Source organism: Triplophysa dalaica, chromosome 25, assembly GCF_015846415.1.
Source record: "Triplophysa dalaica isolate WHDGS20190420 chromosome 25, ASM1584641v1, whole genome shotgun sequence".
NCBI lineage: Eukaryota > Metazoa > Chordata > Actinopteri > Cypriniformes > Nemacheilidae > Triplophysa > Triplophysa dalaica.
This window is the reverse complement of record NC_079566.1, coordinates 16,047,539-16,061,453: the sequence shown is the minus strand read 5'-3', so window position 1 is coordinate 16,061,453 and position 13,915 is coordinate 16,047,539. Positions and strand designations below refer to the sequence as shown.

At 46.6% G+C, this 13,915-nt stretch overlaps 1 protein-coding gene across 9 annotated transcripts in view; it reads left to right on the top strand.

Moving 5' to 3' along the window:
• akap9 (A kinase (PRKA) anchor protein 9) overlaps positions 1-13,056 on the top strand; it is a 48,860-nt gene extending 35,804 nt beyond the window's left edge. For 5 of the 9 annotated variants that reach the window (XM_056740782.1, XM_056740780.1, XM_056740776.1 and 2 more), the window contains 26 exons: positions 455-541; positions 1,450-3,942; positions 4,029-4,160; positions 4,246-4,290; positions 4,390-4,527; positions 4,610-4,654; positions 4,806-4,943; positions 5,016-5,489; positions 5,598-5,658; positions 5,836-5,960; positions 6,033-6,206; positions 6,550-6,711; positions 6,825-6,933; positions 7,004-7,127; positions 7,402-7,552; positions 8,792-8,905; positions 9,014-9,175; positions 9,414-9,952; positions 10,028-10,139; positions 10,221-10,403; positions 10,639-10,821; positions 10,934-11,166; positions 11,357-11,442; positions 12,466-12,595; positions 12,673-12,806; positions 12,886-13,056. In XM_056740782.1, coding sequence (XP_056596760.1) covers positions 455-541; positions 1,450-3,942; positions 4,029-4,160; positions 4,246-4,290; positions 4,390-4,527; positions 4,610-4,654; positions 4,806-4,943; positions 5,016-5,489; positions 5,598-5,658; positions 5,836-5,960; positions 6,033-6,206; positions 6,550-6,711; positions 6,825-6,933; positions 7,004-7,127; positions 7,402-7,552; positions 8,792-8,905; positions 9,014-9,175; positions 9,414-9,952; positions 10,028-10,139; positions 10,221-10,403; positions 10,639-10,821; positions 10,934-11,166; positions 11,357-11,442; positions 12,466-12,595; positions 12,673-12,806; positions 12,886-12,923 — 6,372 coding nt within the window. In that variant the 3' untranslated portion in view covers positions 12,924-13,056. The remainder of the gene's footprint in view (positions 1-454; positions 542-1,449; positions 3,943-4,028; positions 4,161-4,245; positions 4,291-4,389; positions 4,528-4,609; positions 4,655-4,805; positions 4,944-5,015; positions 5,490-5,597; positions 5,659-5,835; positions 5,961-6,032; positions 6,207-6,549; positions 6,712-6,824; positions 6,934-7,003; positions 7,128-7,401; positions 7,553-8,791; positions 8,906-9,013; positions 9,176-9,413; positions 9,953-10,027; positions 10,140-10,220; positions 10,404-10,638; positions 10,822-10,933; positions 11,167-11,356; positions 11,443-12,465; positions 12,596-12,672; positions 12,807-12,885) is intronic. The other 4 variants (XM_056740777.1, XM_056740774.1, XM_056740778.1 and 1 more) reach the window with 4 other exon arrangements.
• Positions 13,057-13,915: the final 859 nt, after the last annotated feature.

The following is a 13,915-nucleotide window of genomic DNA, read 5'->3' as shown; positions in this document are numbered from 1 at the left end:
ACATACTCTGACAGGTACACACACACAAAAACACACACATACTGAGACAGGTGCACACACACACACACACACACACACACATACATACTCTGACAGGTACACACACACACAAACACACACATACTGAGACAGGTGCACACACACACACACACACACACACACACATACATACTCTGACAGGTACACACGCACGCATACACACTGAGACCGATACGGACATATGCAGGCAAACACACACATACTGAGACGGATACTGAAACACACAAACGCAGGCACACACACATACTAAGATAGGCAGGGTAAACACACACACATACACTAAGACAGGTACACACACTGAGACAGGTACACACAGGTCTGTGTGGGAACAGAGAAAGTAGATTTAGTGTTCATCAAACCGCAGGAGACAGGTGTGATGAAATCCGAGTCATGTGATGATGTTTAACTCTTGAAGGTGTTGGAGGAGAAGGACGGTCAAATAGCCGTTCTTAACGCACAGATCAGTAAAGTCCAGCACACAGGAACAGACACTCAGAATGAGGTAATGAGGTCAAACACATGTGTGACACACACAGACAGACAGTGATGTGATCACACATATATTCTCTACACACACTGTCTGTCTGTCTGTCTACACCTGCTGTCTTCTGCTCTCATGTTACAAACTCATTCATCAACATCACATGTGACCTGACGTGACCTGAGCAGCAGAACACATCAGTGTGTGTGTGTGTGTGTTCAGATGATGCTTTCTTAAACTCTCTCGTATTCTCATATCATTTGGTTCTTTATTGATTTATTCTGATGAATGTGCTTCGCTTTATGTTTTCTGTTGTCTGGACAGAGGTTTTAATTTGAAAATACTTCCTCATTTCTCTCCCTCGTGTGGCTGTTCTTCTTCTTCTGTTGAGATGTTTCAGTAGGAATGAGGACAGTCCAAACATCTGATGCCATACTGAGATGGCTTGAATTTGCTCTTGTGTGATTACAGAAGCTTTATAATAGAGTCACAGAGAAATGTTAAGTGTCTTTATTCACGTCTGATCATCAAGAGTCTGATGAGTAACAGTCATGTGAGGGAGAGGAACAGATCTTTGGGGCTGATCTGTTTTATGATGGAAAGCATGTGTCCTAAATTCTTACGTCCTACAGTTTGTTGTTGTTGTTGTGGTGGATTATCGTGTTGTATCACAGGTGCAGGAGTCACTAACACTCTGTGTAACTCACATATCTTTCAGTGTTTCAAAGAAAAACTTCATCCAGAAATGAATGTTTGGTCTTTTCTGAATTATTTCATAGAGATTATGGTTGAAATCATAATAAAGTTCTCAAATGAAAACACTTAAAGCTCATCTGAAAGAGAAAAGCAGACTTCTTTTTGGATGAAGATTGAAAATGACTCCAGCAGGTGTCATCTCACTGAAGGTTGTGTGTCTCTTGTGATGGCAGGCGGTGCAGGAGAAGAATGGTGTTATCCGCGAGCTGGAGTCTCAGCTGGAGCATCTGAGGAGTGAACAGGAGCGTCTGAAGAGAAACAACGAGGAGGAGATGGACCAGCTGAACGCTGTTGTTGAGAAACTCCAGCAGGAGCTGTTGAACATCGAGCACAAACAGCCTCATGAGGAGGAGACGTATGTGGGGAAAGATGATTACCAAGAGATGAAGCAGAAGATGGACGAGGTCACCAAAGAGCTCGACACGCTTAAATCCCATCAGCGCTCGCTTCTGAGCAAATATGAAGATCTGCAAGAGGAGACGCTCTCCGGGAGACACGCCGAGACGGTGGCAGAGCTGCAGGAGGCGCTGCAGGAGAAGACTGCTGCCTCCGTGGTGGGTCAGGCTCAGGTTCAGGCGCTGGAGGAGAGCGCCAGTTCAAAGGTCATGGATCTGAGGCAGCGTGTTGAAGACCTGGAGATGTGTGTGGAGGAGAAAGACTCTGAGCTCCGTGTGTGCAGAATGAAGGTGGAACGAGCACAGAGCGATGCTGAAGCTCTCTTCTGTAAAGTGGCGCAGCTGGAGGAGAAACTCAGAGAGAAGGTGGCAGCTGTTCTAGTCGCTCAGGCTCAGCTCGGAGCCGTCCAGACACAAAGCAAAGAGCTCTATGATGAGGCTCAAGACGTAACATCAAAACTGTGTGCCACCAGGACGCAGCTGGGTCCCAGGATGAAGGTGCAGTCTAAGGACACACAGTCACTGTCTGATGGTCCCAGTGTGAAGCTGGAGTCCGGGGGACCCAAAAAACAACCAGAAGGTCCCAAAACACAGTCTGAGGGTCCCAAAACACAGTCTGAAGATCCCAAGGCACAGTCTGAAGGTCTCCATGTACAGCTGGAGTCTGAGGGTCCCAAAACACAGTCTGAAGATCCTAAGGCACAGTCTGAAGGTCTCTGTGTACAGCTGGAGTCTGAGGGTCCCAAAACACAGCCTGAAGATCCCAAGGCACAGTCTGAAGATCAAAGTGTACAGCTCAAGTCTGAAGGTCCCAAAACACAGTCTGAAGATCCCAAGGCACAGTCTGAAGATCAAAGTGTACAGCTCAAGTCTGAAGGTCCCAAAACACAGCCTGAAGATCCCAAGGCACAGTCTGAAGATCAAAGTGTACAGCTCAAGTCTGAAGGTCCCAAAACACAGTCTGAGGATCCCAAGGCACAGTCTGAAGGTCCCAGTGTACAGCTCAAGTCTGAGGGTCCCGAAACACAGTCTGAGGATCCCAAGGCACAGTCTGAAGGTCCCAGTGTACAGCTGGAGCCTGAGGGTCCCAAAACACAGCCTGAAGATCCCAAGGCACAGTCTGAAAGTCCCAGTGTACAGCTCAAGTCTGAGGGTCCCAAAACACAGTCTGAAGATCCCAAGGCACAGTCTGAAGATCAAAGTGTACAGCTCAAGTCTGAGGGTCCCAAAACACAGTCTGAGGATCCCAAGGCACAGTCTGAAGATCAAAGTGTACAGCTCAAGTCTGAAGGTCCCAAAACACAGTCTGAAGATCCCAAGGCACAGTCTGAAGATCAAAGTGTACAGCTCAAGTCTGAAGGTCCCAAAACACAGTCTGAAGATCCCAAGGCACAGTCTGAAGATCAAAGTGTACAGCTCAAGTCTGAAGGTCCCAAAACACAGTCTGAGGATCCCAAGGCACAGTCTGAAGGTCCCAGTGTACAGCTCAAGTCTGAGGGTCCCAAAACACAGTCTGAGGATCCCAAGGCACAGTCTGAAGGTCCCAGTGTACAGCTGGAGCCTGAGGGTCCCAAAACACAGCCTGAAGATCCCAAGGCACAGTCTGAAAGTCCCAGTGTACAGCTCAAGTCTGAGGGTCCCAAAACACAGTCTGAAGATCCCAAGGCACAGTCTGAAGATCAAAGTGTACAGCTCAAGTCTGAGGGTCCCAAAACACAGTCTGAGGATCCCAAGGCACAGTCTGAAGATCAAAGTGTACAGCTCAAGTCTGAGGGTCCCAAAACACAGTCTGAAGATCCCAAGGCACAGTCTGAAGATCAAAGTGTACAGCTCAAGTCTGAGGGTCCCAAAACACAGTCTGAGGATCCCAAGGCACAGTCTGAAGGTCCCTGTGTACAGCTGGAGCCTGAGGGTCCCAAAACACAGTCTGAGAATCCCAAGGCACAGTCTGAAGGTCCCAGTGTACAGCTGGAGCCTGAGGGTTCCAAAACACAGTCTGAAGGTACCAGTGTGCAGCTGGACCCTGAGGGTCTCAGGGTGGCGGCAGTAGCATCATCCACTGGTGATAAAGTGAGTCTCCTGACAGAGAAGTTGAAGGAGCTTGAGGAGGGCTTGAGCGGTATGCAGAAGGATCAGGAGTTACAGATGCAGCTGTTGTGCAGCTCTGAGGAGGAGGTGCAGGAGTACGAGAGGAGATTAGCTCTTCTGATGGATCTGCTGAACCAGATGAGAACCAAAGCAAGCCATCACAGACCAGACTCATCTGATGAGGTGTGACGTGACTTCTACACATAAGTAATGCTGAAGTGTGCAGAAGTGTAGTACACCTCTCAAAGGCTGTGTGTGTGTGTCCTCAGGTAACAGACGGTAGTCAGTCGGTAACAGAGATTCTTCAGCAGCTGCAGGAGGTCAAAGGTGAAGCTGCGTCCACTAAAGAAGAGTTGAAGTGCTACAGAGAGCTAAGTCATAAGCTGCAGGCGGACACTGAGGTCAGTACTGATGAAGTTGTCACACGTGTGTTTGAAGCAAATGTTGTGCTTTGAAGCAAAACTTGTGTTGTTTGTTTGTGTTTAGATGAAGGAGAGCACGATCACACAGCTCCAGACGGCTCTCACTCAGGTATACAGTCAAACTTGACCTCACATGTGTGTGACAGACACCACACTACATCTGTACAGACATGATGAACGTATGTCACATTCTGTGTGTCTCCCACAGATGTCGGCGGGCACGGGTGAAAAAGACACGGCCGAGGCTGTGAAACTCCTCAAAGAGGTCAAAGGTCAACTGTCAATCACACAACAAGAGCTGGAGAGTTTCAGAGATCAGAGCAACAGACTGCAGGTTCTGCTGCAGGTATGAAAAGTGATCATCTGGTTACACTTCATGTACTTTCAGGATAATTTCATCATTTTATGATTGTCATGTTTTCTCACAGGAGAGAGAAATGAACATTGCACTGCTGAAGGATCAGCTGCACAGAGTAAGAATCACACACCATCTGTTTCATGACCCAGACTGCTGTGAGGGCTGGTCAGATTACTGAACATATGTGTTGATCGATAAACATGTGCTCAGATCACTGTTAAACGTGTGCACTGTTGTGTTGAAATGTTTTCTGTCTGATATCTCAGCAGACATCACGAGAGGAAGATGGGTCGACATCAGAGCTTCTGCACGAGTTACAGGAAGTGAAAGATGAAGCTGCGTCCACTAAAGAAGAGCTGAACAACTACAGAGAGTGCAGTCTCAAACTACAGGAGCAGATCGAGGTTCACAATAATAAACTTTTCTCTATGAAATATATATTCCTCCCGTGCTCTGATGTCACTCTGATGTCACAGGTCAGAGATGTGTCCATCGCTCAGCTGAAGGAGGAAGTCCAGGAGCTGCGCGCTTTGACTGAAGCCATCGATGAGCTGCCATCTCAACCCAAAAACAAACATGAGGACAACAGAGAGCATCATGGGAAAAACAAATCCAGTGACTTGAGTAAAGACACGCCTCCACTTTCTCATGAAGTCTCCAGCGACCAATCAGAGCTCTCCACGTCCTGCTCGTCTTTGAATGGGACCCATGTACCGTCTCGTGTGGATGCGGAGACTCAAGCGGATCTGAGCGGAGCTGTGGATGTGGAGGACATGATCACAGGTTACACGGAGAAGATCGGACAGATGCAGGAGCTCCACGCGGCAGAGATCATGGACATGGAGGCCAGACACATCTCAGAGAGTGAGAGTTTAAAGACAGAGAGACAGGAGCTGGAGGAGCGGTGTGCAGCGCTCGGAGACGCCCTTCAGAAACTCAGAAGCGCTGAGGTCAGATCACTTCAATCTGTTTCATGATCTAATGGTTTTGGCACTTGAAGGTGTTGTGTGTGTTCAGACTAGAGAATCATGTCTGATGTTGATGTTATTGTGTTTCAGGGGCCGTCAGTGAGATCTGAACGACCATCAGTCTCTCCATTTAAAGAGGGATACACCAGCGGTGAGATTTGATTCATTACTCATGACTGATCCTGATTCATGTCATGTTGAGGGTCGAGTGCTTCATGACTCCGTGTCGTTCATCAGATGCCCTGCTAACTTCATACTGTCTCCAGCTGATTAAAGCACATACCCACTGAAGTGAAGAAACATGTTGTGTGTGTGTCATGTGTCACAGACAGCAGTTCAGAGTGGGGTCAGCGGTCGGGTTGTGATCTTCCTCACCCCCATCAGGAGCTCAGGACCACACCGGAGGGCGCTCGCAGAGACGTGGAGCCTGACGTTCTGCCTGACAGGATCAAGGTGAGCTCATCACAGAGAGATGTGACTGGAGGGATCAGATTTGGGTGAAGGACTCATTGAATGTGTTGACAGACTCTTCTGAGAGAGGTTCATCAGGAGGGCATGCAGGTCCTGTCTCTGTCTGAAGCAGAGCGCTCTGGAGAACAACAGCTTCATCATCAGACCTGGAGCGTAGAGAGAGACGCTCTGATCAACTCCATTCAGTCTCTGATAGATGTCATCAGTCAAATACAGAGACACACACAGGTGAACTCTCATCACAAAACTCAATCACTCAATAACCTTTGAAATGAAACCTTGTGTTTGTGTGTGTGTGTGTGGTGATGCTCACTCTGCTCATGTGTGTGTGTGTGTGTGTGTGTGTGTGTGGTGATGTTCACTCTGCTCATGTGTGTGTGTGTGTGTGTGTGTGTGTGTGTGTGTGGTGATGTTCACTCTGCTCATGTGTGTGTGTGTGTGTGTGTGTGTGTGTGTGTGTGTGTGTGTGTGTGTCGTGTGTGTGTGTGTGGTGATGTTCACTCTGCTCATGTGTGTGTGTGTGTGTGTGTGTGTGTGTGGTGATGTTCACTCTGCTCATGTGTGTGCACAGGTTGATGGTGACTGGCGTGCAGATCTCCTGTCGGCCATTCAGCAGGTGTTTGTTAGAGAGCGAGACGTGCTGAAGAACTTTCTTCACTCTCACGTGGAGCGTCTGGACTCAACTGATGTAGTCATTCATCTCAACCAAATGCTGAGAGAGATTACAGAACAGGTCACACATCACTCACACCTCTCACAATCATCAGAATACAAACATGACAGATGGACAGACAAACATAGAGACAGGTGTCATGAGGTGATAATTGTGTTGTGTTGTGTGTTCAGGATGTGCGTCACAGGGATGTGATGGGTTTGTTGTGTACTGCGGACAGAAACAGTCTGATCACAGAGATCCATCAGCTCAGAGCTCAGCGCCACCCTGTGGACACCAGCGGTATGACATGTGATGTGTGATGAGTTTCTCCAGTCATCCACTGCTGTTCTCTCATCCTCACTCTCTTCAGCAGGAAACAGAGAGAGAGAGAGCGAGTCAGAAGAGCTTCACACTGAACTCAAACAAACTCAACTAGATCTGGAGAGCTCACTGAAGTCTCAACACAGACTCATGAAGGATCTCGACACAGTCAGGTAACAACATTACACAAAGAAAGATGAGAAGACATGATGAATGATGTGTGTGTTTGTGTGTGTGTGTGTGTGTGTGTGACTGATGCGTGTGTGTGTGTGTGTGTGTGACTGATGCGTGTGTGTGTGTGTGTGTGTGTGTGTTTGTCTGTCTGTGTGTGTGTGTGTGTGTGTGTGTGTGTGTGTGTGTGTGTGACTGATTCGTGTGTGATTGATGTGTGAGTGTGTGATTGATGTGTGAGTGTGTGTTTGTGACTGTTGTGTGTTTGTGTATCAGGGCGGAGGTGTTGCTGAAGACCGCTGAACTGGACACACTGAATGACACGCTGGCGAGCGAGCAGAAGAGAGTCAGAGAGCTGCAGTGGCTCTATGAGAAAGACAAATGTAAAGCTGACAGGAAACAGGAAGCAGAGAGAGAGGAAGTGGAGGTATGAGCGGCCTGTCAATCACTCATGGTTTTATTCTATATACAGTATCTCACAGAAGTGAGTCCACCCTCACATTGTAGTGATATTTTATAATATCTGTCATGTGACAACACTGAAGACATGACACTGTGCTACAACGTAAAGTAGTGAGTGTACAGCTTGTGTAACAGTGTACACGTGATGTCTCCTCAAAATATCTCAGCCCCTTCTTCTGGGGTGGTTCTCATGTTGGAATACTCTCTGAAGGGAGGAGGTCATGCTCTGCTTCAGTATGTCACACTACATGTTGGCACTCATGGTTCCCTCAATGAACTGTAGCTGTGCAGTGCCGGCAGCACTCATGCAGCCTCAGACACTCCCACCACCATACAAGACTGTAGACAACACACACTAGTCTTTGTACTCCTCACCTGGTTGCAGCCACACACACTTGACACCATCTGAACCAAATAAGGTCTCATCAGACCACAGGACATGGTTCCAGTATTCCTTGTCTTCAGCAAACTGTTTGCATGGTTTCTTGTGCATCATCTGTAGGACGACAGCCATGCAGAGCGATCTGATGCAGTGTGGGGCGTATGGTCTGAGCACTGACAGGCTGACCCCTCACCCCTTCAATCTCTGCAGTAATGCTGGCAGCATCTCCCAAAGATGACCTCTGGATATGACACTGAACACATGCTCACAACTCCTTTGGTTGATCATGGCGAGTCCGGTTCTCAGTAGAACCTGTCCTGTTAAACCGCTGTGTGTTCTGAAGCTCACTTTTAGGGTATTGGGAATCTTCTTCTAGCCTAGAACCTTGTAACTCTAACAAATCACATGACACCGGGGAGGGAAAATGGCTAATTGGGCCCAATTTAAGATATGTGGGCCCAGCGGTCTAAGCCGCTGTCACGCTTGAATTAACCCTCCATTGACTCAGATTCATACGCATGTGACAGACCGCAAACACAAGCCTGTGCGAAAATATTTTGCATTTCGCTGCGTAGCAAAGTTAAAGTTTGGTGAATTTTGACCTGCAAATATATCACGTGAGTGCGTGAGACCAAAAGAAGATCAAAACATCATAGCGTGACCTCTTGGTGCCAAAAATGTCCTAAATGGAGGAATCGCTCATAGAAAAAACGTCTTCAGTGTTGTCACATGATAAGATATCATCAAATATTGACTGAAATGTGAGGGGTGTACTCACTTCTCTGAGATACTGTAGATCACGTGTGACTTGTGTCTCTGCAGGACCTTAAACTGATGCTGGAAGAACAGCGAGCTCGTGTGTCTGAGCTGTCGAGTGCTCTGGAGAGAGAGACACAGATGAGCAGAGACCAGACAGACGGAGAGCAGGTGTGTGAGGTCAGCATCTCCTGACATCCATCATCATCATCTGTCTATACTCACGACTCATGACAGCAACATCTACATTTATAACTACACGCGTGTACTTTCATGTTTCATGTGCAGGTGCAGTTAGAAGCTCAGAGGTGTCATGCTGCTGAGATCAGCAGTGCATTAGAGAGAGAGAAACATCTGAACGCGCAGCTGATGCAGCAGATGCAGACCAGCGTCACTCCTGCAGCTGGCACACATGACACACTCATGCAGGCTGAAGCCACCTGCAGTCAGGTAACACACACACACATTTACATTTATGGCAGACGCTTTTATCCAAAGCGCCATACATTGTATTGTCCTATACATTTTGTGTCTAAGTATGTGCAATCCCTTGGGATCAAACCCACGACCTTGTGTTGTTAATGCAATGCTCTTACCACTGAGCTACAGGAAAGCAACACACACACACACACACAGACACACTGGACTGCATGTGTGTTTGTATGACATGACATGTGTGTGTGTGCAGGTGGAGTCTCTGCTGCAGACGCTGCAGTCGCAGCTGGCCGAGAAGCAGACGCAGGTGGTGCAGCTGATGGAGCAGATGGAGAAACAGAAACTGGACGAGCTGCAGCTCAGACGACAGTTTGAGGAGGAGAAATCCTCTCTGACCCGCTCCGCCACGCAGGACCAGAGCGAGATGAGGGCGGCTCGAGACTCCGCCACTCGTCTGGAGAGACAGACGGACGACCTGCGCATGCAGCTGGACGCAGAGAGAGACGACCTGCAGAGGCTGGAGACAGAGCGAGACGGACTGCAGGAGAGAGTGAGACAGCTGGAGGAGAAATTAAGACTCATGGAGAATAAGGAGAGTGTGCGGTCAGACGGTCAGTCTGCAGATCGAACTCTCGATTGGGTGTTACAGCAGAAGACCAGTGAGACGCAGGACTCCAGCACACCGTCAGGAGCCAATCAGAGTTCAGATCCTAAACATGTCAACAACATCCTGAACCGACTGCAGCTCATCGCTGCTAAAATCACCAGTCTGACCAGTGACATGTCTGACAGGTGTGACATCACGCTCAAACATCACCTCACCTCAGCTCTGTTTGTGTAACACGTGGTTGTGTGTTTGTTGTGCAGGTTATCTGTTGAAGCTGCGGACCGGGACAGTTTGACATGGCTGCACAATAACGTACAGGATGTGATGTCACTGTTACAGCATATCCCATCAGCCCCCTCTGCCCTCCCGGAGGTGAGTCAAACTGTCAGGAGCATTTATTTCACATACACTTATTGTGTAAATGTGTCCTGATGTGTGTGTGTGTACGTACAGAGCGGTGGTCTTCTGATGGGAAGTTCATCCAGTCTTCTGAATGAGCGTTTACTGAGACAGAATGCAGAACTCACAGGTTTCGTCAGTCGCCTCACAGAAGAGAAGAACGACCTGAGGAATCAGTTACTGAGACTGGAGGAGGAGCTTCACCGACACAGACAGAGGAACTTCAACTCGACCACAGTGAGTGAGAGAAAGAGAGAGAAATAGAATTTGAAAAAATACTTTATTACAAAAATGTTATTCATCAAACATTTGTCCAGTCATTAACAAAAGAAAAGAGAAAAACACACTTTTGAGTGAGAGAGAAAAATAGAGAGAGAGAGAGAGAGAGAGAGACTGAATCACACACACTGATGAGAGAGAGAATACACATTCAGCTTCTCTCTCTCTCTCTCTCTGTCTGTCTGTCTGTCAGGTGTCTCTCAGGAGCAGTGCGGAGCGACACGACAGTGAGCGAGACGTCTGGATTCACGAGAGGAGTCGTTTAGAGAAATCCCTCCGTCGGGCTGAAGCTGAGCTGAGTCGTGTCAGAGCAGACGTTCGTTCTGATGCGCTCCGAGATCTCACAGGATCTGATGTGGACAGCAGCGCTCTGAAGGTGAACCGCTTGACACACATTTCCTGAACAACAGACAGTGAATCGGTTCATGAGTTTATTTGACTCTTTATTAAGAGAGTCGCTTCATAAGAGTGGGTTTGTGTGTCTGCAGAAGATCTACTGCAAATACCTGCGTGCTGAGAGCTTCAGGAAGGCTCTGATTTATCAGAAGAAGTATCTTCTGCTGCTGCTGGGAGGATTTCAGGAGTGTGAGGAGGCCACGCTGTCTCTCATCGCCCGCATGGGCGGCCACCCCACACACACCTGTCCGGAGTCTCTCGGCCATCGACGCAGAGGCTTCACTCGCTTCCGATCCGCTGTGCGCGTCTCCATCGCCCTCTCCAGGTACTGATGCGCTACTGCAACATGATTCACTTCACCGCAGATTAACAAGCTTTATATGTCGAGTACACTGTGACCAGACACATCTGCTGTGCGTTGGGCTAGAAATGTAGGTTTATTCAATAATGAGTGAGCGACTTGTTGTTCAGGGAGCTCTTGGCTTGAAGCGTTGAGTTGTGTTTGTGTCGTGCAGGATGAAGTTTCTGGCGAAGCGGTGGCAGAGAGCAGCTGGTGGTTCCCTCACGTCTCAGATCATCAGCAGGAACGGTCAGATGACAGGTGACGATCTCACTGTAAACAGCACTGATACACATGTACTGTCACTTTCTGATTCCTTCATGAGGATTCGCTCAGAAGGATAACGCTGTAACCATTCACCATGAGCCGGTTGAAAATAGATTATAATACGTGACGATTTATGTCGGTCGAGACGTTATAAAAATGTGTTTACTGCAAGCTTGGTAAACGTGGATAAACTGATATTTCTTAAAAAAGTGAAAGTTAGGAAAAGCTCAAAGTCTTAGTTTGTTTATATTAAAAAGATTTTGTATTATTCATTTTTTATTTGATTTGGATTTTGTTTTAAAAATTAAATTTAGTTTAGATTTTTTACATAAAATATATTTTTATTGTTCATTATATTGTTAAGTAATAAAAGGGCAGTTGTTCATTTAGAATTTTCCTCAACTCATTCTGTAAAGACATGGGTATCGTTAAGATTTTATTGATACCGATATTGATACTACGCTCTATAATTTGATGCAGAAACACATGGTGTGAAAAGAGGAAGTTTCGTTATTACATTAGAGCTTTAGAACTGCGGTTTACAAATGCTTCTGAGCAAACAGTAAGTATTGCTAAGCAAGTAAAATGTTTTAATTAGATGTACTATTTTTATACTTTTACTAGCACATTTACTCCAATTTAATAAAGTGATTAAATAGACTCCGTTGACTTGTTCTCAAATAAAGGACTTTTATTTTGACGTGTTGCCGCAAAGGGGAGTTTGACAGAAGGTTCCTTGTTGTGAAATGCAGATGCTGAAAGCTCCACAAGCATGCCACTCTTTCACTCATAAATATGATCAGCTTACATATACATTGGCAGAAGTCATATGCCTGTAGATATCACACATACCACGAGCAAACTTCAGCCATTCAGACATTATTCAGAGCCTCTAATTCACCCTAAAAGAAATCGGGATTAAATCGCGGCGTGAGATCAGAACCGTGAATCACATGCCATCGTGAGCTGAGGGAATCCTTACATCCCCACCGCTGAGGACATGTGTTTGTGTTGAAGGAGCCGACGTGAGGAACGAGTCTTCATATCTGCATCCAGGCGGTGTGGATGTGTTCAGAGAGAGACGAGCGGGCAGCCGCGGGCGCACAGGACGAGAATCACCTCGATCTGCAACGTCGGTCACACACAGGTACAACAGCCGAGCGCTCACCATGACATCACAACACCAGGACTGCGGAGAACTGACAAACTCTCTCCTCTCTGCAGGTATCACAGTATGGCCGGTGACTCCGGAGGTTTGTCTTGTTCTCACCTGCAGAACTACGACCCCGATCGAGCCCTCACAGACTACATCTCTCGTCTGGAGGCCCTACAGAGACGACTAGGAAGTGTGCAGTCAGGTAACCACCAACAGATGTAGAATGAAAGCGTGAAGTGAGCGGGGTCAGGGGTCAGTCATGTTTGTCGTTTCACCCGCAGGTTCAAACGCTCAGATGCACTTTGGAGTCAGAAGATAGATGATCTGCGTTCACATTTATAAACTGGGTTGCCTTCTTTCCTGCTGAGCTGCTGTGCTTTTGTATTCTTCACTATGATGTGGAATGCTTCGTGGGACCAAAAAGGCGTTTTGTTTGCGTGTCGTCTTATAATCAGGCTTTCTGGCAGCAGCTTCAATGTCTGTACACTAGTTCTGTTTGATTTGTTGTTGATGAAAACCAATCCTGCTGTTGATGTATATTTGTGGAGTTGATTTATTTAAGCGTTTGAGAGAGTTTGGTGGATCAGGTGGGCTGCTATCGGACTCTTGATAACACACCTGCGTAATAAAACACTAAGAGAACGTGACGTGTGAATGTTATTTATATCTGATGAAGAGCGCCGTAGTGTTGTGTTATCAGATCCTCTACACACTGTGTTTTATTCGCTCCCATGAACAGACCACAGAGGACATTTGTAGAAGACATATTTTTGTAAAGGTAGGAGCTTTGGATTTTATGGGTATTTTGTCAAAACTGAAATAAAGATTAATATAATATTGCAAAACTGCGTTTGTCTGTTGTCTTTTTACATCGAGTCATGTAGCAGATGCTTTTATCCAAGGCGACTTCCAAATGAGTTTAACAATGGAAGCAATTGGAACAGGAAAAAGCATTAGTGCAATAAAACTGGTCTCACAAAGCCTACCACAGTATACAGAGCTGAGTTTTTGATTTTTGATTTAGAAAGAGTAGAAATGAGATAGAAGTAGGGCTGGATGATAAATCCAAAAGTAATTGAAACCAACACTAAGAAGCTCTAACTCAGGTCATTTTTTAATTGTCGGTTATTTTGATTACTTTCCCTTAAATATCCATGTGGACGTGTGCGCTGCCTCAATTTTCTTATCAGAGCAAAATAACATAAAATATTCAATTTATTTGGGTATACACATACATTATTTAAAACTGTAAGTTGTCCACTTAAACGTGTGTGTACGCTTGCAATAATGTCAAAGCGTTGTTATCTTGTA